Genomic DNA, 26,813 nt, shown 5'->3' on the forward strand with positions numbered 1-26,813 from the left:
TTGGTTGACATTGAGTAGGTCAGTGTCAGCTAAGTCAGGTGAGAGTGGGCAGTTGCGCAGAACGTGTTCAGTGTCCTGCACCCTTTTGTCACACTCACAGGATTCGCTGGTCTTTAAATCCCACTTCACCATATTGTCTCCCGTCCTACAAACTCCCGCTCTCGCTCTGTTGAGAGTGCATCACTTCCGTCTGTCAAGCAGTGCCCCATCTGGCAACGTTTCTGTGGGGTCTTGCACTGTATTGTTTGGTGGGGTTCTGGCTTCTGTTTGTTGCCAGAGGTCAATCCTGTATGTTTGGGGGGATGTTCTGTGCGGTAGTTCCTCCACTGTAGCAAAGGTTTTCCTCGATTTTAGGCAGTTGGAAACTGGCACATGATGATGTAGTGGGTGCTGTGGATCCGAGTTCTGTTTACCTTTCTTCAATTTTTGTTGTAGTGTGTCTTCAGATCTCTGGGGGAGCCTGCAAGTCTGTAAATTATGCTAGCGGGTGTGGGGTGCAGTGTGCCTGTGATTATTTGGCAGGCTTCGTTAAGCAACTGGTCTATTTTCTTCGCAAGGGCTGATCTGCCCCACACAGGTGCACAGTATTCTGCAGGTGCATAGCAGAGTGTGAGGGCAGTTGATCTAAGTGTGTGAGCATTAGCTCCCCATTTCGTGTCTGCTAATTTTTTCAAGAGAGAATTGTGAGAGCCAACTTTCCCTCCGAGTTTTTGGATGTGGGTGGCAAATGAGAGCGTCCTCTCCAGTGTCACACCCAGGTAAATTGGAGTCGGATGGTGCTTGAGCTCCTTCCCACATCAGAAGATCTTGAGTTTCCGAGCTGCTTCCTGATTCCTCAGGTGGAATACACACACTTGAGTTTTTAAAAACGCAAACACGAGGAAATCTGCAGATGCTGGAATTTCAAGCAACACACATAAAGTTGCTGATGAACGCAGCAGGCCAGGCAACATCTATAGGAAGAGATACAGTCGACGTTTCGGGCCGAGACCCTTCGTCAGGACTAACTGAAAGAAGAGATAGTTAGAGATTTGAAAGTGGGAGGAATTTGCTCCATCCCTCCCCCTCCTGTCTTCTCCTGTCATTTTGGATCTCCCCCCCCCCCCCACTTGCAAATCTCTTACTAGCTCTTCTTTCAGTTCATCCTGATGAAGGGTCTCGGCCCGAAACGTCAACTGTACCTCTTCCTATAGATGCTGCCTGGCCTGCTGCATTCACCAGCAACTTTTATGTGTGTCTGAGTTTTTGATGGATTTGGGTTCAGGGACCATTTTTCATAATACTGCTTCATTGCTTCGAGGATTGCTGTAAGTCGTACTTCAGCTTCTCGGAAGGAGTTAGCTTGTGTTGCTATGCATAGGTCATCTGCATAAGTAAACCTGTGTGTGTTAGGAAAGGTTGGTTGGTCGTTTGTGTAAACATTAAATAGTAGAGGTGCTAGTACTGATCCCTGTGGTAGTCTGTTCTTTTGTGGATGCCATCTACTCTTAATTCCATTCATTTCTACATAAAATCTGCGATTTTCTAGGAGGCTTCTTATTACTTTGACTGTGGTTTTGTTCTTTATCATTTTAGATAATTTCAGTAGAAGGCCTCTGTGGTTCACAGTGTCGTATGCTGCTGTTAAGTCAACAAATACTGCCCCTGTAATTTGTCGCATTTCAAAGCCATCCTCGATATACTGGGTTAAGTTCAGGACTTGACCGCAGCAAAGGCGGCCTGGCCTGAACCCGGCTTGGTCTGGTGTTAGAAGGTCTTCGACTAAGGGGGATATTCTTTTCAGTATGAGTCTCTCGTAGAGTTTATAGAGGGTGCAGAGTAACGAAACCAGTCTGTAGCTTTTAGGAATGTTGGGGTCTTTATTGGGTTTTAGGAGAACAACAACTTTGGCTCCTCCACTTTTTAGGTATTTTTAATGATCTGAGGCAACAGTTAAAAAGGGACGGAAGCCAGTGGAGTGCTTTAGGTCCAAGATGTTTAAGGAATTCATTAAGAATCCTATCTATGCCAGCAGCTTTGTTGAATTTTAGCTGTGATACTTCATCCTTTAGTTCTTCTAGCGTGAGAGATGGGAAGTTGTTATTCCCACAAAAAGTGCTGGTGAACACAGCAGGCCAGGCAGCATCTATAGGAAGAGGTACAGTCGACATTTCGGGCCGAGACGCTTTGTCAGGACTAACTGAAAGAAGAGATAGTAAGAGATTTGAAAGTGGGAGGGGGAGATCCGAAATGATCCTGTCTTCTATCATTTTGGATCTCCCCCTCCCCCTCCCACTTTCAAATCTCTTACTATCTCTTCTTTCAGTTAGTCCTGACAAAGGGTCTCAGTCTGAAATGTCGACTGTACCTCTTCCCATAGATGCTGCCTGACCTGCTGCATTCACCAGCATTTTTTGTGTGTGTTGCTTGAAATTCCAGCATCTGCAGATTTCCTCGTGTTTAAGTTGTTATTCCCATTTGAGAGAGGTGACTCATCTCCTGATGTTGCTTTTTCTTTTGCCTCTGTTTCTTGTTATTTGGTTGATCATTTAGTATTAGTTGGTGGGCAACCTGATTGGGTGTTACGGCAGCAATTCTCTGTGGGGGTCAATTGTCTGAGTTGAGTTTCCGAACAGTTGCCCATGCCTTCTTCCTGTTCTTGGTCATGTCTGAGGCTGTAAAGCCCTTAATAAAGATACTGAAGAGGTTTACTTACAGGACTAGGTTTACACGAGAGATTGGAAAAGTTCTTTTTATTGGAACAGAAAAGGCCAAGAGTTGATGTAATAAGTGCTATTAAGGTGGAAGGCTCTTGCAGACTAGAATGAAAAATATTCTTGATGGGTGTGCCAAAGCCAGGGAGCCAAAAGTATTGGCAGAGTTCCTAAGATTTCTTTATCAGTGTTTCAGGTGCGGGTTGCTGCCCATGTAATAATTATAAAAGAACGTTTGGCAGGTTCTTGCATAGGCTGCCAAGGCCAAGCCATCTCCTGCACAGTAAGTTATTGATTCTCTGCAGGTCAGAACAACACTGGTCTCGCAGTTTTACTGACTTGAAAATTATCTCTTCCAGTTTGAATACCAGCAAGCACAGCTGGAGGCAGAGATTGAGAATCTGTCATGGAAGGTGGAGCGAGCAGACAGTTATGACCGAGGGGTAAGCAGTGTATTGGGATGGATTGCTGTTTATACCCATCCCCTCATCATTATGCACTCACAAGCGTACTGACAACGCATTCAGAGCTGCAGTTTTGCACACTGCTGTTGTAATGTGACGTTATTTGAGTTACCGTTGCCTTCCTGTCAGCTTGAACCAGTCTAACCATTCTCCTCTGACCTCTGTCATTAACAAGGTGTTTTCACTCACAGAACTGCTGCTCACCGGATGTGTTTTGTATTTTGTACCATTCTCTGTAAACTGTTGTGCTTGAAAATCCCAGGAGATCAGTTTTCCATGGCCAAAGTCAAATAGATCACATTTCTTCCCCATTCTGATGTTTGGTCTGAGCAACAACTGAACCTCTTGACCATGTCTGCATGCTTTTATGCATTGAATTGCTGCCACATGATTGGCTGATTAGATATTTGCATTAATAAGGAGGTGTACGTAATGAAGTGGCCAATAAGTGTATAACCACAAGCATCAAAAGTTCTTAGTCAATTGTTAGTAAATTGAGTTAATTAACTTTATCTGTTTACTTAATTACCTGTAAACCACATTTTACATGTGTCCAAGTTTTAGCTACTTAATCTTGCTGTTTGAATTTGCAGTGATAAGAAAATCCAACAGTAGAGTCAAAACAAATACTTAAAAATTAAATCACTCTTGTTCCACGCCTTCTATTCTCCATGGATATGGCTCTCAATGGGCTCTTTAGCAGGTGCTAAAGCTCACTGTACTTCAGTATAAGTTACAGATATATTTCGTATTTTTTTCTAAATTAAGTCACTCTTGTTCCACGCCTTCTATTCTCCATGGATATGGCTCTCAATGGGCTCTTTAGCAGGTGCTAAAGCTCACTGTACTTCAGTATAAGTTACAGATATATTTCGTATTTTTTTCTAAAGAAAGATTCTGGAGGTGTAGGAGCATATATTAAGATTAATCTCATTTGTATTTCAGGATCTAGAGAATCAAATGCATATAGCAGAACAGAGGCGTAGGACACTGCTTAAAGATTTTCATGACACCTCAGACTAAAGGAGTCCTTTGGACATGGTGACACTTCGAATAAGACCTTGGCTGGGGAAGATGAAGAAATACTGGCTTTAGTTCCTTGTTTCTTTTATCATCTGACATCCTTTGGTTTTCTTTTGTTTGTTGGAATAGTCAGAAACACTCATGGGTGTTTCCATTCATGAGTTATAATAGTGTTAGACTTTTTTTTTAGAGGAAAAAAAGATGTATTTCTTTTTTTTTAAAAAGAAGAATGTGTTAACATTTTAAGAAGTCTTGGCTTTTACAAACACTTTCACAGAGACTGGAAGGATTGCAGAAGCCTCAACACCCCACAGACTTTTAATGTAAGTTTTCACTAGAACAAGAATATTTGGGACATCTGTGGCACAACCTAATTATATCGTGCACACTGGCACCAACGCACGCTGCTTAAGCGACGGCTGGGAATTGAAAACTGCTTAAAGAGGAGTTGTTTGGGAATTATTTGGTTTTCTGGTATCTTGCTTTAATGTTAGTTGCCTGCTTTGGCTGGGAACAATCTTCTTTCTGTTTGATTTGAGGGGGAATAATGTCAACATTAATTTATATGTAGATGAAGGAAGTGGCCTGTCTTTGTGACATGTAGTGAACTTCCTAATACCTGCTGGAGAGCACAGTAAAAAATACCCCCTGCATTCTCCCCAAGGTGGAAAGGGAATGGGACAATTGAATAAGTTTGTTGTTGTTATCTCTATTTTGAGCAGAACAGCTGATGACTCGTACTGGTAACGATGCTCATGAATATTCATGAACTTCATGAAATACCCAACTCGCTCCCCACCCCACACCTTACCATGCACAGCAGTTTGTTACAACCTTGTTACCGGATCAGCATCAACAATTTTTAAAATAGTTTATACCCTTTTTTAAAAAGAGAAAAAAAAGTGTTTTGAGCTTTTTTCCCTAGACACACTTCTTGTAACGGTTTAGTGATGTACTTACTCTTGGTAAAATGGGTCCTGGTTGTGTATGTGGGTTACCAGGATATATAATAAGTATGTTTTTATACATTTCATATTTGTCACACTACCTCGAGTGCGTTCAGCATTCTGATCCATATTAGAAGAGTGAAAAATTAATTTTTGTTTCGCTTAGCATTGGTGAGTAGGGGAACTATTTATGACGTGAATCTTTTTTCTTTCCCCTCCCCTCTGACGATGCAGCTGAGAGGTTGTGTAACTGCTGTAATGTTTTCAACTATTTGTGCTTTGTGCAGCAATAGAACCACTGTATCCTTGTTACTGGTATAAAAGACTATTTAATTCTACAGGCTTGCCATTGTCTGAAACCTTGCTGACCCTTTTCCCAGTCGAGTGCCACCTTCCTGAGTGCAGCGCGAACTGAGCCCTGGGTGAATTTGGTTCTTTTCGACTGTTTGTCTTCTGCTGACCAGTGGCCGTGCTCTGAATTTAGATGACACCTGGTATCAGTGATCTAGCCACCTGTCTCACTGGCATGCGTCACCATAACTGCGGATCAGCTGATGCAGGATGTGGCGGCAATGTTGACCACTCTGTTTGATTTAATTTTTCTTCCTCTCAAGACAAGAGTTTTGAAATTTCTGTCCCTTGAGATCCAGTTTCTGGTTTTCTCCAATGGCAAGGAACTCTTTGCAAGCAATAAAAATGTGTTTTTTTTCTATTCTGCAGCATAACTGGTTGGAAGATTTCAACAACTAATTTAATTTTGAGCTTGTTACTATGCATGCTCAAGGTTTGCAGTGTTACTGGAACCACTTGATTGAATTATTACCTTGTAGCTGCTGCCCTCTTATCCCAATGTGAGCTGAATCACATGGATAACGTTGAATAAATCTCACAGCAATGTAGATTAACTCTTAACCCTTTTGCTTCCTGTTTCCATTTTGAATTTGGGCTATTTGCTGGAATTGGGGAAATGTTTCAATTGGATCCCTCTGCCTGGGGGACTGGAAGTTTTGATTGCCATCAGAAAGTCTCATCTCACAGTATTAGAGTCATAGAGTTATAGAACACTACAGCAGAGAAACAGACCCTTCGGCCCATTTAGTTGGTACCAACTTAATCTGGCTAGTGTCATCAACCTGCACCTGGACCATAGCCCTCCATACCCCTCTCATCTATGTACCTATCCAAAATTCTCTAAAAGTTGAAATCGAACCGGCATCCTCCTCTTCCACTGAAAGCTCATTCCACAGACCCACCACCCTCTGAGTGAAGAAGATCCCCTTCATGACGCCCTTAAACATTTCACCTTTCACCATTAACCCATGACCTCTGGTTCTAGTCTCGCCTAACCTCAGTGTATAAAGACTGTTTACTTTTACCCTTTTTATACTCATAATTTTGTTTACCTTTATCAAATTTCCCCTCATTCTACGCTCAAGGGAATAAAGTTCTAACATATTTAACCATTCCCTAGGTTGACTCGGGTCCTCAAGTCCTGGCAACATTCTTGTATCCTGCCTGTACAGCCTGTCCCTTTATTTCCACCGTAGAATCCCTGAAGCACTTTCTGCATCTGTTTGAATTTTATTTTCTCCATCATTTGAATTGACGCAGTTTCCTGAAGTGTAACCTGTCCTTGGCTTTTGAGAGGTTGCCATTTCAACAGAAGGTGTTTGGGTGTCTCAATGCTGACTAATCTGCAAATCTGAGCAGTTATTGAGACCTCTGACCTTGTGTCTGAAGCATTAGATTTAGTGGTCCGCTGGCTAATAATTGTAGTTCTTCCATGTGTTGCCAAAACAAAAACCAATGTAAAATCAAAATGCCCATCACTCTACTTCAAGTTGAAATTGTAACCAATTTTCCAGAAGTTTTCAGATAGTCATCACCCTTTCACTGTCATGGTTACTGAACCACCGTTAACAATCACTCAAAATCAAACTGTCAACAGTGTACACTGGGCATATAATACAGATGAAGTCCATTTAGCCTGTGGTGCCTCTGCTAGCAGTTTAATCTGATTGTCCTTTCCCCGTACCTTTGGTCAGGTTGTGTTACTTTTTACTTTCCATCCTTCTGAATAATGTTGGATTTCTGGAGGTGTTGGGGAATTCTCGATTTGTGACTTCGGAGTAATGTAGAAACTATATTTCTACCACCTCTTGTCCCCACTGCAACTTGCCCTTTTTTTTTGCCCAGTCTGGAGAAACCTCGTTGCCTCTCCCTATAAAGTGATGTCATACTTGTGGCAGAGCTAACCTGTAGGAATCATATACCTTCCTCATCTGTAAGTGGAAGTTCTGTATCTGGAAATTTCAGGGATGAACCGCAAGAACAATGGTCTCAGCTGTCTTCGCCTGTTGAGATGATTTGATGATGGAGCAAGTATCTCACTGCTCCTAAAGATCCACTGAGTCTGATAATCTCTTGTGTGAATAGAGTACATGCAACCTCTGTTATTTCCAACAAATACAGATTAGTCATTTCCAAGTAATCTAGTAATACAGCAGTGAAATGAGATTTAGGGAGCTTACACTGGCATTGATCAGGGTGACGGGCTTCAGAATTAACAGATTGATGCAAAAGGTTTACTGCAGAAATGTTTTGGAGAATCTTAATAAAACCATATTTTAATGGTGACATTTCTTTAAGAGCTTGACTTGTCACCAAGTCTGTTGGACAAAAAGTCATTGGAGTGGTCACAGTGATGTAGCATGAGCTGATCCATTTCACTTTTCAACTATTGTTAGCATCCACAAAATATTTTGTGTGACGACATATGACCTATCAGGTAAGTTCAGGATTACAGTGTTGCTGTTGGGGAATATAATGTTGATTAATATTGGAGCTACTTTCAGGGGCTTATCCATGGACAGTTAATTGCATGAAAACATGCACACTCTCATGCACACCCTCCCTACCCACGCTTCTGGAGGAACTCAGCAGGTTAGGCAGCACATATGGGTATCTGGTCTATAGTAGTTATGGGTATCTAAGATAACTTGTATACGTAGATTGATTAGTGTCCATGAAATGGTGCTAAGCACAGAAGTATAAAGTGACTGATGGGAAATGATAAAGTGGTGGTTGGGAAGTGGAGGGGTAGGTTAGTGGGTGGAGGTATTGATCAGCCTTACTGCTTGGGGAAAGTAACTTTTGAGTCTGGTGGTCCTGATGTAGGTGCTTTGTAGCCTCCTCTCTGAAAGTGGGGCAAACAATCCATGAGCAGGGTCTCCACCCCCTCTGGCATTATGTTCCAGATGCCCACCACTAAACCTTCCTCTGACATCCCCTGTTGTACTTTCATCCAATCATTTTAAGATTATGCAATCTTGTATTAGACTTCTTTCCTGGGAAAAAGGCACTGGCTAATCCTACATCAATCCCGCTTTATTCTCCACTACCCCCCCCCCGGCCAAGAGTCTTCCACTCACTTACACTTAATGTGGCCAATTAACCTACCTGCATGTCTTTGGATGCAGGAGGAAATCCACCTGGTCATGGAGAATGCCTATACTGTACCGAATGTAAAGATAACAAGAACTTTCCTAATTTCTTGTAAGCCAAGTTCCTTATTCTAAAGTAGCCCTCTTCTATATTATTAACGCCTTTACAGCTTGAAATACTCAGAACTCCTCTGCATTAACAGTTACACCATTGAGGATAAAAGAGAAAATGGTTTTATAAATTTTTCCCAAAAAGGGGGATAAAGGGCGACTACCATAATGGTTAGTTACACTGTTACAGTGCGAGTGACTCGGGTTCAGTTCTGCTACCCGCCTGTAAGGCATTCTCCGGGTTCTCGGGTACAGTATAGACGTCTGAGATCAGGGTTGAACTTCATTGTTCAAGTGGACATTATACGAAAGTCTCTTGCACCCGTTCATTACGTTTTGCCAGTCTTAAAGTCATCATCAGGCCAGTTTCAAAATCCCGGTGTACTTACGTATACAATATGTTAGAGATCTGACCTTCAACACGTATTTAAATACCAAAATATTTCAAATTAACCCAGGACCTCCTTCATTTAAACAAAAGCAATTGGAATATTACTGTAAAAGTACAAGAAGCAGATTTTAACAAGCATCTGAGAGAGCTATAGCTAGTGATGCTTTTGCAGCGGATTCTGGAGCTCAAAGCCTGAAGATACCAGTGGTGAAGTAACGGACGAGCAATGAGACAGAATTAGACGAGCACAGATTGTTCAAGATTATTAGATTTATGAAGGATGTAAGACGGTTTACAAGTTCTATCCTGAAAGACAAGAGCGAGTTAACAAAAACTTGGCACTCTTAAGTGCAGTACATTTTTGACCAGCTCTTCAGTGTCTTCAAAGTTGAGTCTATTGTCACAAGCACAAGTCATGTATGCAGAGGTACAATGATGAACTTGGAGCAACATCACAAGCACATAGCATAGTCTGAACACTGATGCATGTTACAACTTTGTGAAGTGTCATTTTAATTTTTGTGAGCATAAACTTGCTGTAAACACTTTTAGATACTTTCTGGGGAATTTAACAAACTTAAAACTACATTAAGACGATAGAGACACTTCAGAGGAAAAATACGTTAAATTATGCTGGGGCAGCGATGATGAATTTGAGGCATTATAGTACTCTGGATGGATTTCCGTTACAATATGATGGTTGAAGGGACATACACCATTTAGTTAAGGACGAACCGTCCATGATTCAGATGTGCAGTGTACGGTATATTTCTATGTGGTTTGGGGGTTCGTGTTCCATACCAGTGACATAAGCACAAACTCCAGGCTGACCCAGCATGGAACCAAGGCCTTCAGCTCTTCCTTTTCACCAGAGGTCGCCTCTGGTGCCTACCTGAGGTCGTGTCATTTGCCTACATTTGGCCCATGCCTGTCTAAACCTTTTCTGCCTATGAACCTGTGGCAATGTTTTCTAAACATTGTAATTTTACCGGCTCTACCGCTTCCTCGTGCAGTTCATTCCATGCACCCACCGCCTTTCCATGGGAATCTTGTCCTTCAGGTCCCTTTGAATCTTTCCCTTCTCACCTTAAACTGATCCCTTTAATTTTTGATTTCCCTACCCTGGGCAAAAATAGTAAGTCATTCACTTTAACCAGGCCCCTCAAAATTTTATAAACTTGTGTAAGTCACCCCTCAGTCCTATTCGCCCGTGGGAAAACAGTTCCAGTCTTTCTGATCTTCCCTTATTACACAATTCCCCCAGTTGTAACATATTCGTGAGTCTTCCCTGCATCCTCTCTAGGCTTGTGCAACTGGTGAAGGTTTTGTCTTTTGGATCAGATATTAAAGTGGTTCCCTGTGAGATTAAAGATTTGAAAATTGAGTTTTGAAGGTTTGTAGAGGATGTGTAATACTTTCATATAATGTAAAGCAGTACCATATAGTACAGGACCTTCAGCTCAGGATGTACCGACCAATATAAACCTTCCCTCCTACATAGCTAGTAATCCTTCATTTTTTTCTTGCATTCAAGTGCCTATTTAAGAGTCTAAGGCGAGAGTAGAAATGGGGGTTTTACAGCCGGTTAAGGGCTGAAGTTGAAATAGTTAAGCGGGAACTTCACCCAGAGGGTGAAGCAAGCTGCCAGCGGAAGTGGTGGATTGCAACATTTAAGAGAAGTTTGGGTAAGTACATGGATGGGAGGGGTGTGGAGGACGATGGTCCGGTGCAGATCGAAGGAACTGGGCAGAATAATAGCTTGGCACGGACTGGAAAGGGCTTGTTTCAGTGCTGCAGTGTTCTATGACTGACAGTTTCTCATTAAATGTGCTTCCTTTGTAGTAGAATGTAAAGGTTAGAGTTGGACCTAGTTTATTATTGTCACGAAGAGAGATCCAGTGAAAGATAGGCATGAGATGAGAAAGATTGAGATTAAAATTAAAATTCAGATTTATTTATTACGTGTACATCGAAACATACAGTGGAATACATTGTTTGCATTAACAACCAACACACACAGATGTGCTGGGGGCAGCCGGCGTCTGTCGCCACAATAGTTGATAGAACAACACAAAGCACAAGAAGCCACAAAACAACAGCAGCAGGAAGATCATTTCATATTCTCCTAGATTCCAAAAGGTAAGAGTCCTGATGAGGGGTCTTGATCGATACGTCAACTGTTTATTCATTTCCATAGATGCTGCCTGACCTGCCGAGTCATTTTGTATGTGTTACTCTGGATTTCCAGCATCTGCAGAATCTCTCGTGTTCGAAAAAGTAATTTATTTTGCCACTTGCGAAGGACAGCCCTCTCTTTCCAGGAATTAGGATTAGCATTTTCAGAGTAGGAAATTATTCAATCATCTGCTTAATTTGTGCTTTACAGTTATTACACAGAGACACTAAGTGCTGGTTGGAACACTTTGCCGTTAAATATGCAGCTTCTCTAATTTACTCGTGTAATCAGAGGCTTATCCTTTTGTGCTTCCAGCCATTGTTTGACAAAGATAATACAATTGATAATCAAGGGGAGGTGGTTAGATTATTTTTTTGTTAGAGATGGTCATTGCCAGGCGTTGCAAGATGCTCTGTCTGCACGTTGTTCTGATATCAAGTTGCAGAAGTGTGATCAGGCCACACATTCCTTTAATCCTTTTCTGCTGGTCGGTAAGATGGCTGTTTACTCACGACCTTCCCTTTCCTTTCTGATCTGCAGCTCTTGCAGTGCCCAACGTCTGAAGCTGGTTCTGTACATTTTAAGTTCCCTCACTGAACAATAGGTGGTGCTGTTGTGCTCTTCCCCACTTAACCTTAAATCCCCTAAGCGTCAATTGACCCTGTAAGCGAAATCTTGATTTCATTTATAAATCAAGGCGATTTGGACAACGCCCTAACAGCACCAAGAAGTAGGGTTAACCAGAATGACCCATTTCTCATTAAAATTATTTTTAAAAGTGCCCCCTTGTACTCTAAGCTCAAGAGATTCTGCAGATGCTGTAAAGCTAGAGCAAGACACACAAAATGCTGGAAGAACTCAGAAGGTCAGGCACCATCTATGGTGGGCAATAAACGGTTGGCAAATCAGTCTGATGGGACCCTTTATCATAAATCCTGATGAAGGGTCTTGACACAAAACGTTAACTAAATGCTGCCTGACTTGCTGAGTTCCATCGGCATTTTGTATGCATTGTTCTCTTGTGTTCAGAGTTAAATTTGGTGGGAAGACTTTTAGTTACTCCAACCTGATGTGAAATCTGACTGGATACCCTTCAGTCATGATTTTATCTTCATCGAATTTAATTTGATACCAGATTTTGAATGGTCCGGTGCAAATTTGAGTTGAATACCCAAGTGGTAGTGAAGAAGTAAGACTGTGTCCACTGACAAAGGTTGAAAACATACTGAGAATTCAGAAGGAAAGCTTTTTTGATCCAGGTCACAGATAGAAAATGGATCTGACCTCAAACACAATAAATTCTGCAGTTGCTGGAAATTCAAACAAAACACAAAATGCTGGAGTAACTCAGCAGGTCAGGCAGCGTCTACGGAAATGATTAAACAGTTGACGTTTCGGGCAAGACCCTCTGGACTGGAAAGGACGGGGGGGGTGGAAACGCTAGAATAAAAAAAGGTTGCGAGGGGTGGGGTGGGAAGAAAGGAGGATAGCTAGAAGGTGATTGGTGAAGCCAAGTGGGTGGGAAAGGTAAAGGGTTGGAAGGGCCAATATTTTATGGATCTGACCACGTCACAGGATGGTTGAGGTCAATAGTATCAGAGAGGTCAGGCAAACCTGATGCTTACAAAGGGAGGATGGGAAATGGGTTTAAATGGAGCACAATACACAAAATTGTGTATAATTTGGTTTTAGTCACCAAATTTTCCTATAATTTGGTTTTAGTCACCAAATTATAGGAAAAATGTCAACAAAATAGACAGAGTACAGAGAAGGAGTACTAGAATATTACCTGGGTTTCATCACTCAAGTTACAGAGAAAGGTTGAACAAGTTGGGTCTTTATTCTTTGGAATGTAGAAGGTTGAGGGGAGACTTGATAGAGGTATTTAAAATTATGAGAGGGATAGATAGAGTTGACGTGGATAGGCTTTTTCCATTGAGAATAGGGGAGATTCAAACAAGAGGACATGAGTTGAGAGTTAAAGGGCAAAAGTTTAGGGGTAACATGAGGGGGAACTTCTTTACTCAGAGTGGTGGCTGTGTGGAAAGAGCTTCCAGCAGAAGTGGTTGCAGTAGGTTCAATGTTGTTGTTTAAAGTTAAATTGGAAAGATATATGGACAGGAAAGGAATGGAGGGTTATGGACTGAGTGCAGGTAGGTGGGACTAGGTGAGAGTAGGAGTTCGGCGTGGACTAGAAGGGCTGAGATGGCCCGTTTCCGTGCTGTAACTGTTATATGGTTATAATACTGCCCACGTGCTGTTTTGAATGGCCTGTTTCTGCTGCTCATACCATCTATTCTTTGTTACTTTTGTGTGGTTGCTGTTCAGTTTTTATTTAGAATTTAGAGCAGCACAGATTATGACTCTAATAATTTGATGTACTTCTGTCAGGCCTTCCCGCAGCCTCTGCAGGTCCAGAGGAAACAATCCAAGATTGCCAATTTATGGAACACCAAGGTAGCGTGACATTATTACAGCTTGGGGCGTCGGAGTTCAGAATTCAATTGTGATGTCCTCAGTAAGCAAGTTTGTACACTCTTCATGTGCACGTGGGTTTTCCCCCCAGGTTCTCCGGTTTCCTCCCACAGTCAAAAGACGTACCGGTTAGTGGGTTAATTGGTCACTGTAAATTGTCCTGTGATTAGGCTAGGATTAAATCAGTAGGTTGCTGGGTAACGCGACACAGTGGGCCAGAAGGGCGTGTTTTGTGCCGTTATATCTAAATAATAATAAAAATAAATTGCCCGGCTCCTCGTAGCTAATACTGTGCAATCCAGGCAATGTCTTGGTGAGCATCCTTTGCACCTTCTCCAAAGCCTCTGCAGCCTTCCTGTAATGGGGGCAACCGGAACTCCAAATATGGTCCATCCAAAGTTTTCTGCATCTGCAACATGATCATTTGACCTTTATCCTTGAAGCCTGGCCAATGAAGGCAAGCATGCCACTCTTCTTTAGCACCCTATTCATTTGCCTTGTCATTTTCAGGAAGGTATGGACGTCTACCCCAAGATCCTTCTGTACATAGACTGGGTTTATTATACAGTGATGTTATGATTCGAGGTTTGTCGTTTTGTGGAAGACATAAAAATTATATTCAACAAATCAAGAGTGAGATAGTGTTCATGGACCGTTCAGAAATCTGATGGCTGAGGGGAAGAAGCAATTCCTGACTTATTGAGTATGGGTCTTTGGGCTCCTGTACCTCCTCCCTGATGATAGTAATGAGACGAGGTCATGTCCCAGATGGTTAAGGTCCTTCTTGAGGTGCTGCTTCTTGCAAATGTACTTGTTGGTGTGGAGGGTTGTATCCCTGATGGAGCTGCCTAAGGCTGCAGATGCTGGAAATCCAGAGTAACAAACACACACACACACACACACACACACACACACACAATGCTGGAGGAACTCGGCGGGTGAGGTAGCATCTATGGAAAATCTTTTTCTTGTGATTGCAAGACATGGACATTGGTAACACCAAATACTGCAATTCCAGTTCATTAGTTTATTGGCAGGACCAACAGCGGAAGAGCTGGGTGGTCTCATCGTTGCATGGACCAGAGCCTCATTTTGTGGCATCGTCTGTTACAGCCAGCCAGGAGAGGAGGTGTCGGAGGCGGTGCAGGAGAAAACCGAGGGATGGTGGGCACACTGGAATCCATGCTGGATTGGGGGATGGCTCCACTGTCAGTGCTGCTTTCCAGTGTCGTTCCCTGGAAGGCAAGCTGGATTGCCTTCACCTGTGGCTGACCCAGCATAAGATGAGAAACAGCTATATACTTGTTCTTGTAGAAATGTGGCTCAAGGACAATATTCCATGTCCATCAATCTTCAGGCCCTGCCACTCAGAGACATGTGCTAATATTATTTTGTGACTGTATGTGCCAGATCATAACTACAGTACTGTGCAAAAGTCTTATGCACAAATAGATATAGCTAGGGTGCCTATGGTACTGTAGTAACTGTACTGCTGCACAAAACCAATTTCATGACATGTGTAAGTGATGATAAACCTGATTCTGAGACGAGTCTCTGTTGTGGATTGAGAATTGCAGGGAGAGGGGAATCATGGCTGGGACAAGAGGAAGGGAGAGGGGAGGGATTGGGAGGCACCAGAGAGGCATTCTGTAATGATCAGTAAACCAATAGTTTGGAATCAAGTGACCTTGCCTGGTGTCTTGGAGATGAGTGTGTCTGAATGCACACCACCCCTGCCCCTGGAGCTCCTCTGCCACCTATCTCATACCCCTCCCGCGGCACTCCACCCTCGTCATTCCCAATGCTCCTGTCAGATTTACACACTTGCTCTGCACTCCACATTGACAAATACTGTACTATGCAAAAGTCTTGGGCACCCTAGTTATATATATATATATGTCCCTAAGATTTTTCCACCATACTGTATTTGCACTGCGTGTGACTGTATGTACTATGTTTTACACCTTGGTCCCAGAGGAATGCTGTTTTATTTGACGATATTCATGTGCATGGTTGAATGAAAATTAAATCTGAACTTTATAAATTTCTTCACAACCCTTTCAGATATCACTGAGTTCTTTATTGCTAGTTATAATGCTGTAATTCTAGTCCTTACCCATATGGGTATGTGTATCTTTAATCTGCTAAATCTTTAAATTTGTTCCTTTCACTGGATGTCAGTTCCCAGAACGTCCATATCTGCTTGGAGACACAGGGGACTACAGATGCTGGTACTGTATAGATGAGCTACATCCTCAGTTCTCTGTAAAATGCTCAAATTAAATTTGGGTGTTTGGGTTCCCAGTTAACACTCTGGGCTGGATTCCGTCAGCTGTTGTTAAGTATCGATCAGTGAGAGTTAAAAATTTTGCTGTGACGTTTATTCGATTAAAATGTGGCCACACATTTTAATTCCAGATCCCATTCCCATTCTGATATGTCTATCCACGGCCTCCTCTACCGTAAAGATGAAGCCACACTCAGGTTGGAGGAAGAACACCTTATATTCCGTCTGGGTAGCCTCCAACCTGATGGCATGAACATCGACTTCTCTAACTTCCGCTAATGCCCCACCTCCCCCTCGTACCCCATCCATTATTTATTTATATACACACATTCTTTCTCTCTCTCTCTCTCTCCTTTTTCTCCCTCTGTCCCTCTGACTATACCCCTTGCCCATCCTCTGGGTTTTTCCCCCCCTCCCCCTTTTCCTTCTCCCTGGGCCTCCTGTCCCATGATCCTCTCATATCCCTTTTGCCAATCACCTGTCCAGCTCTTGGCTCCATCCCTCCCCCTCCTGTCTTCTCCTATCATTTTGGATCTCCCCCTCCCCCTCCAACTTTCAAATCTCTTACTAGCTTTTCTTTCAGTTAGTCCTGATGAAGGGTCTCGGCCCGAAACGTTGACTGCACCTCTTCCTAGAGATGCTGCCTGGCCTGCTGCGTTCACCAGCAACTTTGATGTGTGTTGATTCGATTAGCCACCAGGTGACAGTGCCCCCTACTGCCCATCCAGAACCGGCTGTGGATCGGCTCGCTCATTGGTGGTGCTGAAGCTGCAGTACAAGCACGATTTGTTGTTCCAGGTCCAGAATACATAGTCCGGATGCTTTTCAGGCAAAGAAGTACTTTCTGATTGTGGGTTTGCGGTGATGTAGTGTGATGTCAGTAAAACAAAAGAGCTGGTCACTGAATTCAGAAAGGGGATCGACGCATAAGCTTCTGTCTACAGCAACAGTGTTGAGGTTCAGAGGATTGAGAGCTTCAAGTTCCTCAGAGTGAGCATCACTCGGCGTCTGTCCTGGTCCAACCACGTAGACCTTATGGTCAAGAAAGCTTACCCACACCTCTGCTCCCTGAGGAGGTTAAAGAAATCTGGCATGTCCCTGGGGGACAGGGGTTCAATTCCCGCCACTGCTTGTAAAGAGTTTGTACGTTCTCCCCGTGACTGCGTGGGTTTCCTTCCACAGTCCAACGACGTACTGGTTGGTAGGTTAATTGGTCACTGCAAATTCTCCCCTGGCAAAGCTAGGATTAAATTGGGGGATTGCTGGGCTAGTTGGCTTAAAGGGCCAGAAGGACCTATTCTGCGTTTTATCTCAGTAAATGAACAATGAATAAAACCTTTCCTAATTTTTAATCAATGTACCACAGAACGGATTCTGTCTGGATTCATAGCAGCTTGGTATGGCAACTTCTCTGTATGTGGACACAAGGGGCTGCAGAGATCTGTGGACACGCTGCAGCATATCACGGAAAACCTACTTCTCTACGGGCTGTATACTTCTCACTGCCTCAGTCAGCAGCCTGCATAATCAAAGACCCGACCACCCCAGACATCCTCTCCTCTTCCCTCCTCCATCAGGCAGAAGCACACACCTTCAGGCTTAAGGGCTGTTTCTACCCTGCTGCTCTAAGACTATTTAAATTGCTCTTTAGTACCATAAGTTGGACTTTTGACCTCACAATCCACCTCATTATAATCTTGCATCTTATTGTTTATCCACATGCACTTTCTGTAGTTGTTATACTTTATTCTGCATTCTGTTATTGCTTTACCTCGTTCACCTCAATGCACGGTGTAATGATCTGATCTGTATGAACAGTGTGCAAGACAAGCTTGTCACTGTATCTTGGTACATGTGACAATAATAAACCAATTCCGATCCTAATTTTCAACAAGGTCAGCTGAGGGATGGATCAGCAGCTCCAGGGAGAGCCAACACATCGAAACCAGGGCTGAGGCTTGATTGCCACCAACTGTATTCCGTGGGACGCTGGAGACTTGGAGTCGCACAACTTAGAAACAGGCTGTTCAGCCCACTACATCTATGCAGACTTTTGCATCCATCTACACCTCAGTTAATGATACGGGCCCACGGCATAAAAAGGCTGGGAACACCTGATCTGCACTAATCCTACTTGCCTGTATATCAACCACTATCTAAAAAAAATCATTAAATCTCCTTCCTCTCACCTCCTAAGCAGCCTTTATTTTGATACAACCATGAGAAAAAAGATTTTGACTGCCTACCCTGTTTGCTCCTCTCTTAAATTTACATAACTCTATTAGGTCAACCCCAGCCTCCTATGCTTCAGGGAAAATGCAGTCCCTCCCCATAATTAACGTCCTCCGATCCTGGCAACATCCTGGTGAAACACACACAAAACGCTGGAGAAAGTTCTTGGCCTGAAATGGTAAATGTTTATTTTCCTCCATAGATGTTACCTGACCTGCTGAATTCCTCTGGTAAGAGAAGCTGGGCTCTTGACCTCGCCGTCTACCTCGTCATGGCCTCGCACCTGATTATCTGCCTGCACTGCACTTTCTCTGTAACTGTAACACTTTATGCTGCATTCTGTTATTGTTTACCCTTGCACCTTAATATACTGTTGTAATGAAATGATCTCTGTGGATGGCAAAACAAAGTTTTCACACTGTACCTTGGCATATGTGACAATAATAAAACAATTGCGAATTTTCCAATTGGGACAAGTAATGATGAAAAACTGGCTAACAACAGGAATTCTGCAGATGCTGGAAAATCAAGCAACACACATCAAAGTTGCTGGTGAATGCAGCAGGCCAGGCAGCATCTCTAGGAAGAGGTGCAGTCGACGTTTCAGGCTGAGACCCTTCGTCAGGACTAACTGAGGGAAGAGTGAGTAAGAGATTTGAAAGTTGGAGGGGGAGGGGGAGACCCAAAATGATAGGAGAAGACAGGAGGGGGAGGGATGGAGCCGAGAGCTGGACAGGTGATAGGCAAAAGGGGATACGAGAGGATCATGGGACAGGAGGTCCGGGAAGAAAGACAAGGTGGGGGGAGGGGACCCAGAGGATGGGCAAGAGGTATATTCAGAGGGATGGAGGGAGAAAAAGGAGAGTGAGAGAAAGAATGTGTGCATAAAAATAAGTAACGGATGGGGTACGAGGGAGAGGTGGGGCCTTAGCGTAAGTTAGAGAAGTCGATGTTCATGCCATCAGGTTGGAGGCTACCCAGACGGAATATAAGGTGTTGATCCTCCAATCTGAGTGTGGCTTCATCTTTACAGTAGGGGAGGCCGTGGATAGACATGTCAGAATGGGAATGGGATGTGGAATTAAAATGTGTGGCCACTGGGAGATCCTGCTTTCTCTGGCGGACAGAGCGTAGATGTTCAGCAAAGCGGTCTCCCAGTCTGCGTCGGGTCTCGCCAATATATAAAAGGCCACATCGGGATCACCGGACACACCATATCACCCCAGCTGACTCACAGGTGAAGTGTTGCCTCACCTGGAAGGACTGTTTGGGGCCCTGAATGGTGGTAAGGGAGGAAGTGTAAGGACATGTGTAGCACTTGTTCCGCTTACACGGATAAGTGCCAGGAGGGAGATCAGTGGGGAGGGATGGGGGGGACGAATGGACAAGGGAGTTGCGTAGGGAGCGATCCCTGCGGAATGCAGGGGGGGGGGAGGGAAAGATGTGCTTAGTGGTGGGATCCCGTTGGAGGTGGCGGAAGTTACGGAGAATAATATGTTGGACCCGGAGGCTGGTGGGGTGGTAGGTGAGGACCAGGGGAACCCTATTCCTAGTGGGATGGTGGGAGGATGGAGTGAGAGCAGATGTACGTGAAATGGGGGAGATGCGTTAAAGAGCAGAGTTACTGGCTGAAAAACTGGCTGAATGTTTCCCCAAGTCAGGAGAATGTGCAGTGTTAAGGAGTGCCAGCAGGTGGCGGTGTTCCCTGATTTTTTTTTCTCTTTCTCTCTCTCTCTCTCTCTCTTTCTCTCTCTCTCTCTCTCTCTCTCTCTCTCTCTCTCTCTCTCTCTCTCCCCCTTTCTCCCTTTCTCTCTCCCTTTCTCTCTTTCTCCCTTTCTCTCTCTCTCTCTCTCTTTCTCTCTTTCTCTCCCCCCCCCCCCCCCCCCGTAAACCTTCATTGTGGCCAAGATTATTAAAAGGTGCTGTTGGAGTAGTCTTTGTACCAGACGCACTGAGGTACATAAAACACAGAGTAGTACAGCACATACTGCAAGCTGATGGTACATGGAATCAATATTGAGGTGCCAATCCATCAAACTTTGATAGACTACTATAGATGGGTGGTAAATTGTCTGGTTGCATCATGGCTTAATATGGAAGTGACAATGTCCTTGAATGGATAAAACTACAAAAAAGTAGTGTCTCGGCCTGAAACGTCGACTGCACCTCTTCCTACAGATGCTGCCTGGCCTGCTGCGTTCACCAGCAACTTTGATGTGTGTTGCGTGGATACAGCCCAGTCCAGATGAGTAAAACCCTCCCCACCATTGAGCTCATCTGCACATAGCACTGTCACAGGAAAGCAGCATCTATCATTAAAGACCACCCCCCAACCCCAACAACCAGGCCATGCTCTCTTCTCACTGCAGCTATTGGGAAGGAAGTAAAGGAGAATCAAGTCCCACTCCACCAGGTTCAGCAAATGTTATTACTCTTCAACACCAGATGGGAAAACTTCACTCACTCCAACACTGAACTGTTCCCACTACCTGTTAAGTCATAGTCAAGGACTCTTCATCTCATGTTCCTGATGTTTATTGTTTGTTTATTTATTATTATTTGTTTTCTTTCTTTCTTTTTCTACTTGCACGTTTTGTTGTCTTTTGCATGTTTCCTATAGTGGGGCATGATGTGTCCTATAGTTTCCTATGGTTTCCAGTGGGCACAACCTCAGAATAGAGGGATGTCCATTTAGAATGGAGATGAGAAGGAACTTCTTTAAGATCATAAGACATAAGAGAAGATATAGGCCATATGGCCCACCAATCCTGCACCGCCATTTCATCCTGGCAAATCCATTTCGCTCTCAGCCCGATCCTCCTGCTTTCTCCCTGCAACCTTTCATGCCCTGACTTATCAGAATCAACTTCTGGCTTAAATATACCCAATGACCTGGCCTCCACAACTGCCTGTGACAATGAATTCCACAAATTCACCCCATCCTCAGGCTAAAGACGTTCCTTCTCATCTCGGTTCGAAATGAACACCCTTCTGTTCTGCAGTTGTGTTCTCTAGACCTAGACTCTCCCAATATAGGAAACATCCTCTCTAATTCCACTCTATCTAGGCCTTTCAACATTTGATTGGTTTCAATGAGATCTCCTCTTATTCTTCTAAATTCCAGTGAGTACAGGCCCAGATCCTTCAAATGCTCCTTATATGATAACCCTTTCATTCCGTTCACTTCATTTTTGCTCACCTCCTCTGAACCCTCTCCAAAATCGGCACATAGATAAAGGGACCAAAATTGTTTGCAATACTCCAAGTGAGACCTCTCCAGTGCCTTATAAAGCCTCAGCATTACATCCTCGTTTTTATATTCTCGTTCTTTCGAACTGAATGCTAACATTGCACCTGCCTTTCCTCACCACCGACTCAGCTTGCACAAGGATACCCAAGTACCTCTGCACCTTGAATTTTTTAATTTTCTCCCCATGTAGAAAATAGTCTATGATTTTATTCTTTCTACCAAAGTGCATGACCATACCCTTCCCAACTCTGTATTCTATCTGCCCATCCTAATTGGTCTAAGCCCTTCTGCAACCCCACCTGCTTCCTCAATGCTACCTGCCTCTCTACCTATCTTTGTATTGCTGCAAACACGGCCAAGAAGCTATTAATACCATTATCCAAATCATTGACATACAATGTAAAAAGAAGTGGTCCCAATATCAATGCCGGCAGAACGCCACTAGTTACCTTCAGCCAATCAGAAAAGGTCCCCTTTATTCCCACTCTTTACTTCCCACCAATCAGCCAATGTTCTATCCATGCTAGTATATTTCCTGTAATACCATGGGCTCTTACCTTGCTGAACAGCCTCATGTGCGGCAGCTTGTCAAAGGCCTTCTGAAAATCCAGGTACACAACATCCAGCGATTCTCCTTTTTCTATCCTGTTTGTTATTTCCTCAAAAAATGTCAGTAGATTTGTCAGGAAGATTTTCTCTTAAGGAAACCATGCTGATATTATCCTTTTTTTACCATGTGCCTCCAAGTAACCCAAATCTCATCCTTAACAATCAACTCCATCATCTTCCCACCCACTGAGGCCATGCTAATTGGCCTATGATTTCCTTCCTTCTGCCTCTGTCCCTCCTTGGTCTGACATTTTGCAGTTTTCCAGTCCTCCAGAACCATGCCAGAATCTAATGATTCTTGGAAGGTCATTATTAATGCCTCCACAATCTCTTCAGCTATCTCTTCCCGAACCCTGGGGTGTAGTCCATCAGGTCCAAGTGACTTACCTGCCTTCAGATCTTTCAATATCCCAAGCATCTTCTCCCAAGTAATAGCAACTGCACTTCTGCCCTCTGACACTCTCGAGCTTCCAGAATACTGCTAGTGTCTTCCACAGTGATGCCTGATGCAAAATAGTTAATCAGTTTGTCTGCCATTTCCTTGTCCCCCATTACTACCTCTCCAGTGTAATTTACCAGTGGTCTGATAGCTATCCTGACCTCTCTTTTACTCCTTATATATATATAAAAAAACTTTTGCTAACAACTTTGATATTATTGACTAGCTTAACTTCATATTTCATCTTTACTCTCCTTATGGCTTTTTCAATTGCCTACTGTAGGTTTTTAAAAACTTTCCAATCCTCTAAATTCCTACTAACTTTTGTTCTATTGCATGCTCTCTTTTTGCTTTTATGTTGGCTTATTTCTCTTATCAGCCTCTATTGTGTCATCCTGCCTTTCGAATACTTCTTCTTTGGGATGTATCTGCTCTGTGCTCCCAGAAACTCCAGCCATTGCTGTTCTGCCTTCATGCCTTCCAGTGTTCCCTTTCAATCACCTTTGACCAGTTCTTCTCACATATCTCTGTAATTCCCCGTACTCCGCTGTGATACAGATATATTTGATTTTCTCCTCTCTCCTCTCTCTAATTGCAGGGTAAATTCCATCATATTATGATCACTGCTTCCTAAGGGCTCCTTTACCTTCAGCTCCCTAATCAAATCCGATTCATTGCACAACACCCAATCCAGAATAACTGATGCCCTAATGGGCTCAGCCTCAAGTTGCTCTAAAAAGCCATCTCCTTGGCTTTCTACGAATGTTCCCTTTTGGGATCCAAAACCAGCACTGACGTGATGTTCCCAATTGACCTGCATATTGAAATCCTCCATCACTATCATGTCATTGCCCTTTGACATGTATTTTCTATCTCCAATTGTAATTTGTAGCCCATATCCTGGCTACTGTTTGGAGGCCTGATGATATATAACTGCAATCAGGGTTTTTATTTACCCTTGCTGTTTCTTAACTCTACTCACAATGATTCTACATCTTCTGATCCTATGTCAACTCTGTCTAAGAATTTAATTTCATTTTTTACCAATGGAGTCACGCCACCTGCCTGCCTGTCCTTTCAACATAATGGATGTTCAGTTCCCAATAATCATCTTCTTTCATCCCGGACACACTGGTGCACATAACGTCCTACCTGCCAATCTCTAGCTAGGCTACAAGATCATCTACCTTATTTCGTATACAGCGTGCATTCAAATATAACGTCTTTCGTCCCGTATTTGTCTTCCGTTGCACCGCAACTCATCCCGCTGACTGCAATCTGTCCATCCTCACAGTCTCACTACACACTGCCTCTGCTGGTATGCCAACTTCCCCCTCCTCAGCCTTGTATCTCAGTTTCCTGTCCTCCTGCCATATTAATTAAAACCCTCCCCTAGAGTTCTAGCAAATCTGCCCACAAGGATATTGGCCCACCTCAGGTCACAAGACACAGGAGCAGAATTAGGCCAGTCAGCCCATCAAGTCAACTCCGCCATTTCATCATGGCTGATCCCGGATCCCATTCAACTCCATACACCAAACTTCTCATCATATCTTTTGATGCCCCGACCGATCAAGAAATGATCAACTTCCGCCTTAAATATACCCACGGACTCGGCCTCCATCGCAGTCTGTGGCAGAGCATTCCACAGATTCACCACTCTTTGGTTAAAAAAAAAAATTCTTCCTTACTTCTGTTCTAAAAGGTCACCCCTTAATTTTGATTGAGGCTGTGTCCTCTAGTTCTGGATACCCCCACCAGAGGAAACTTCCTCTCCACATCCACCTTATCTAGTCCTTTCAACATTTGGTAGGTTTCAATGAGATCCCCACGCATTCTTCTAATTATCTTCCCAGAAGAGACCCCAGTGATCCAAAAATCTTGCACCAGTTCCTCAGCCAAGTCATTTTCATTTGCCAAGTCATCTATTCACTGGCACATGACACAGGCAGTAATCCCTACCATGGAGGTCCTGCTGTTCAGCTTTCTACCTAGCTCCCTAAAATCTCTCTTCATGACCTCCTCCCTTTCCTAACTATGTCATTGGCGCCAATATGTACCAAGACCTTTGGCTTCTTGCCCCTCTCTTTAGATTGCCTTGGGTCCAATCTGAGACATCCTTGATGCTGGCAACTGGGAGGCAACATACAATCCAGGTGTTCCTATTGCGTCCACAGAATCTCACATCTACTCCTCTAACTATGGAATCCCCTATCACTACTGCAGTCCTCTTCTTCCTCCCCTTCCTTTCTGAGCTATAGTACCGACTCTGTGCCAGAGACCCTGTTGCTTGAGCTCCCCCCCCCACCCTAACAGTATACAAAGTATACAAAACTTGTTATTGAAGGGAAAGGCCATGGGGATACTCTGCACTGTCTGCCCATTTCCTTTCCCCCTCCTGGAGTTCACCCAGGTACCTGTCTCCTGCATTCTAGGTGTGACTATCTCCCTGCAGTTCCAATCTCTCACCTCCACAGTCTCCTGTATAAGCTGCAGCTCCATTTCCTTGACACATTCTCCGAGGAGCTATGGCTTGATGTATCTGGTGCAGATGTGGTTATCTGGGAGGCTTGAAGGTCTCTCAAAAGTCCCACATCTCGCCTAAAGAACATATTTCCTGGAGCCATCCTCCCTGCTGTAGCTATGATGAGAGGATGAATGAAGAATGAAGAAGAAACATAGCAGATACATACCTCACCCAAGCCTGTTCTCACCAAACCCTGATGAGCCAAAGCCTTCCCACTCTAACACTGGTCCACTCACACAATGGCCGCTCTGCTTGTCTCTGCCTTTTTTTTATTTGCCCTTGCTAATGAATCACTATTTAATTGGGCTGCCAGAAAATGACAAAAACCCATGAATTCTCCCTTTTAAAATCTCACTCACAGATCTGTGATTTCCCTGTTCTTTCACTGCAGATTTGAGAGAGGAGGCAGTTCACCACCTTCTTTAGCCAGAGGGTAGTGAATCTATGAAATTCGTTGCCACAGATGGCTGTGTGGAGGCCAGGGCATTGGGTGTATTTAAGGCGGTTCTTCATTAGTCAGGGCGTGAAAGGTTATGGGGAGAAGGCAGGAGATTGGGGTTGAGAGGGAAATAGACCAGTCATGATGAAATAGTGGAGCAGACTCGATGGGCTGAATGGCCTAATTCTGCTCCTATGTCTCATGGTCTTATAGCTTCTGTGTGATGGATCCTCTGAGATGCTGATGCTCAGCAACTTCAATCAACGGGGCAGTCGAGACTCTTGAGAGTTGTGACCCTGCCCTCCCACAAGGTTAATGGAGGTTATTACATTGGGCTCCACTTCATGCCTTGCAAATAGTGGAAAAGTTGTCAGGAGACGAGTCACTCATCATGGAATGCTTTGCCTCAACCCTACTGGTCCAAAAGAGGTTCAGGTCAATGTAGACCCCAGGAAATTGATAGTCAGTGCCAAGCCCCAACATATTGGTGTAATGATGAAGTCACACCAGCAGCTCTGCTGGAGACTGGAGGCCTATCTGTATGGATGAATATGTGGGACTTTGGTGCTTTGATGTTTCGAAGAGTATTTGATGGCTCTGTGCCTGTATTCACTGGAATTCAGAAGAGTGAGGGGTGAATTCATTGAAACCTATCGAATGGTGAAAGGCCTTGATAGAGTGGATGTGGAGAGAATGTTTCCTATGATGGGAGAGTCTAAGACCAGAGGTCACAGCCTCAGAATAGAGGGGCATCTTTTAGAATGGAGGTGATGAGGAATATTTTCAGCCAGAGAGTGGTGAATCTGTGGAATTCTTTGCCACAGGCAGCTGTGGAGGCCAAGTCTTTATGTATATTTAAGGCAGAGGTTGATAGATTCTTGACTGGTCAGGTCACAAAGGGATATGGAGAGAAGGCAGGAGATTGGGGCTGAGAGGGAAAATGGATCAGCCATGATGAAATGATGGAGTAGACTCGATGGGCCAAATGGCCTAATTCTGCTCCTATATGTTATGGTCTTATGGCTTCTATTGTTCTGTGAGGTTTCTTTGCTTTTGTGGATGTCTGAGAAGAGGACAAATTTCAGCTTGTGTACTGGATACATACTCTGATTATAAAAGTACTTTGAAACTTTGGGTGGGATTGAGTAAAGGCACTTGTTGTTCTGCTGAGACATGGTGTGAATGCTCTGTTGGTGCTGGAATGTGTGTGGTGACACTTGCTGGCTGCCCCCAGCACATCCTCGGGTTGTGTTGGGTGTTAACTCAAACTGCACATTTCACTTTTTTGCTTCGATGTGCATGAGATA

The 26,813-nt window shown here is 43.7% G+C and overlaps 1 protein-coding gene and 1 long non-coding RNA gene across 4 annotated transcripts in view; both read left to right on the forward strand.

Annotated features, from left to right (window-relative positions):
• The window catches only part of arih2 (ariadne homolog 2 (Drosophila)), a 94,593-nt gene extending 88,554 nt beyond the window's left edge, over window positions 1–6,039 (forward strand). For both annotated transcript variants that reach the window (XM_072280289.1, XM_072280290.1), the window contains exons 14-15: window positions 3,053–3,136; window positions 4,103–6,039. In XM_072280289.1, the coding sequence (XP_072136390.1) occupies window positions 3,053–3,136; window positions 4,103–4,180 (162 nt within the window). In that variant the 3' untranslated portion in view covers window positions 4,181–6,039. The remainder of the gene's footprint in view (window positions 1–3,052; window positions 3,137–4,102) is intronic.
• A 4,728-nt stretch (window positions 6,040–10,767) lies between these two features.
• On the forward strand, window positions 10,768–18,666 carry LOC140210828 (uncharacterized). Of its 2 annotated transcripts, none has more exons than XR_011889302.1 (3): window positions 10,768–11,211; window positions 13,640–13,705; window positions 18,445–18,666. It is a non-coding gene; the product is annotated as an uncharacterized lncRNA (long non-coding RNA). The 2 variants fall into 2 exon arrangements; XR_011889301.1 differs by lacking the exon at window positions 18,445–18,666 and adding an exon at window positions 14,837–15,773.
• Window positions 18,667–26,813: the final 8,147 nt, after the last annotated feature.

This window comes from Mobula birostris, chromosome 16 (assembly GCF_030028105.1).
Source record: "Mobula birostris isolate sMobBir1 chromosome 16, sMobBir1.hap1, whole genome shotgun sequence".
Classification (NCBI taxonomy): Eukaryota; Metazoa; Chordata; class Chondrichthyes; order Myliobatiformes; family Myliobatidae; genus Mobula; species Mobula birostris.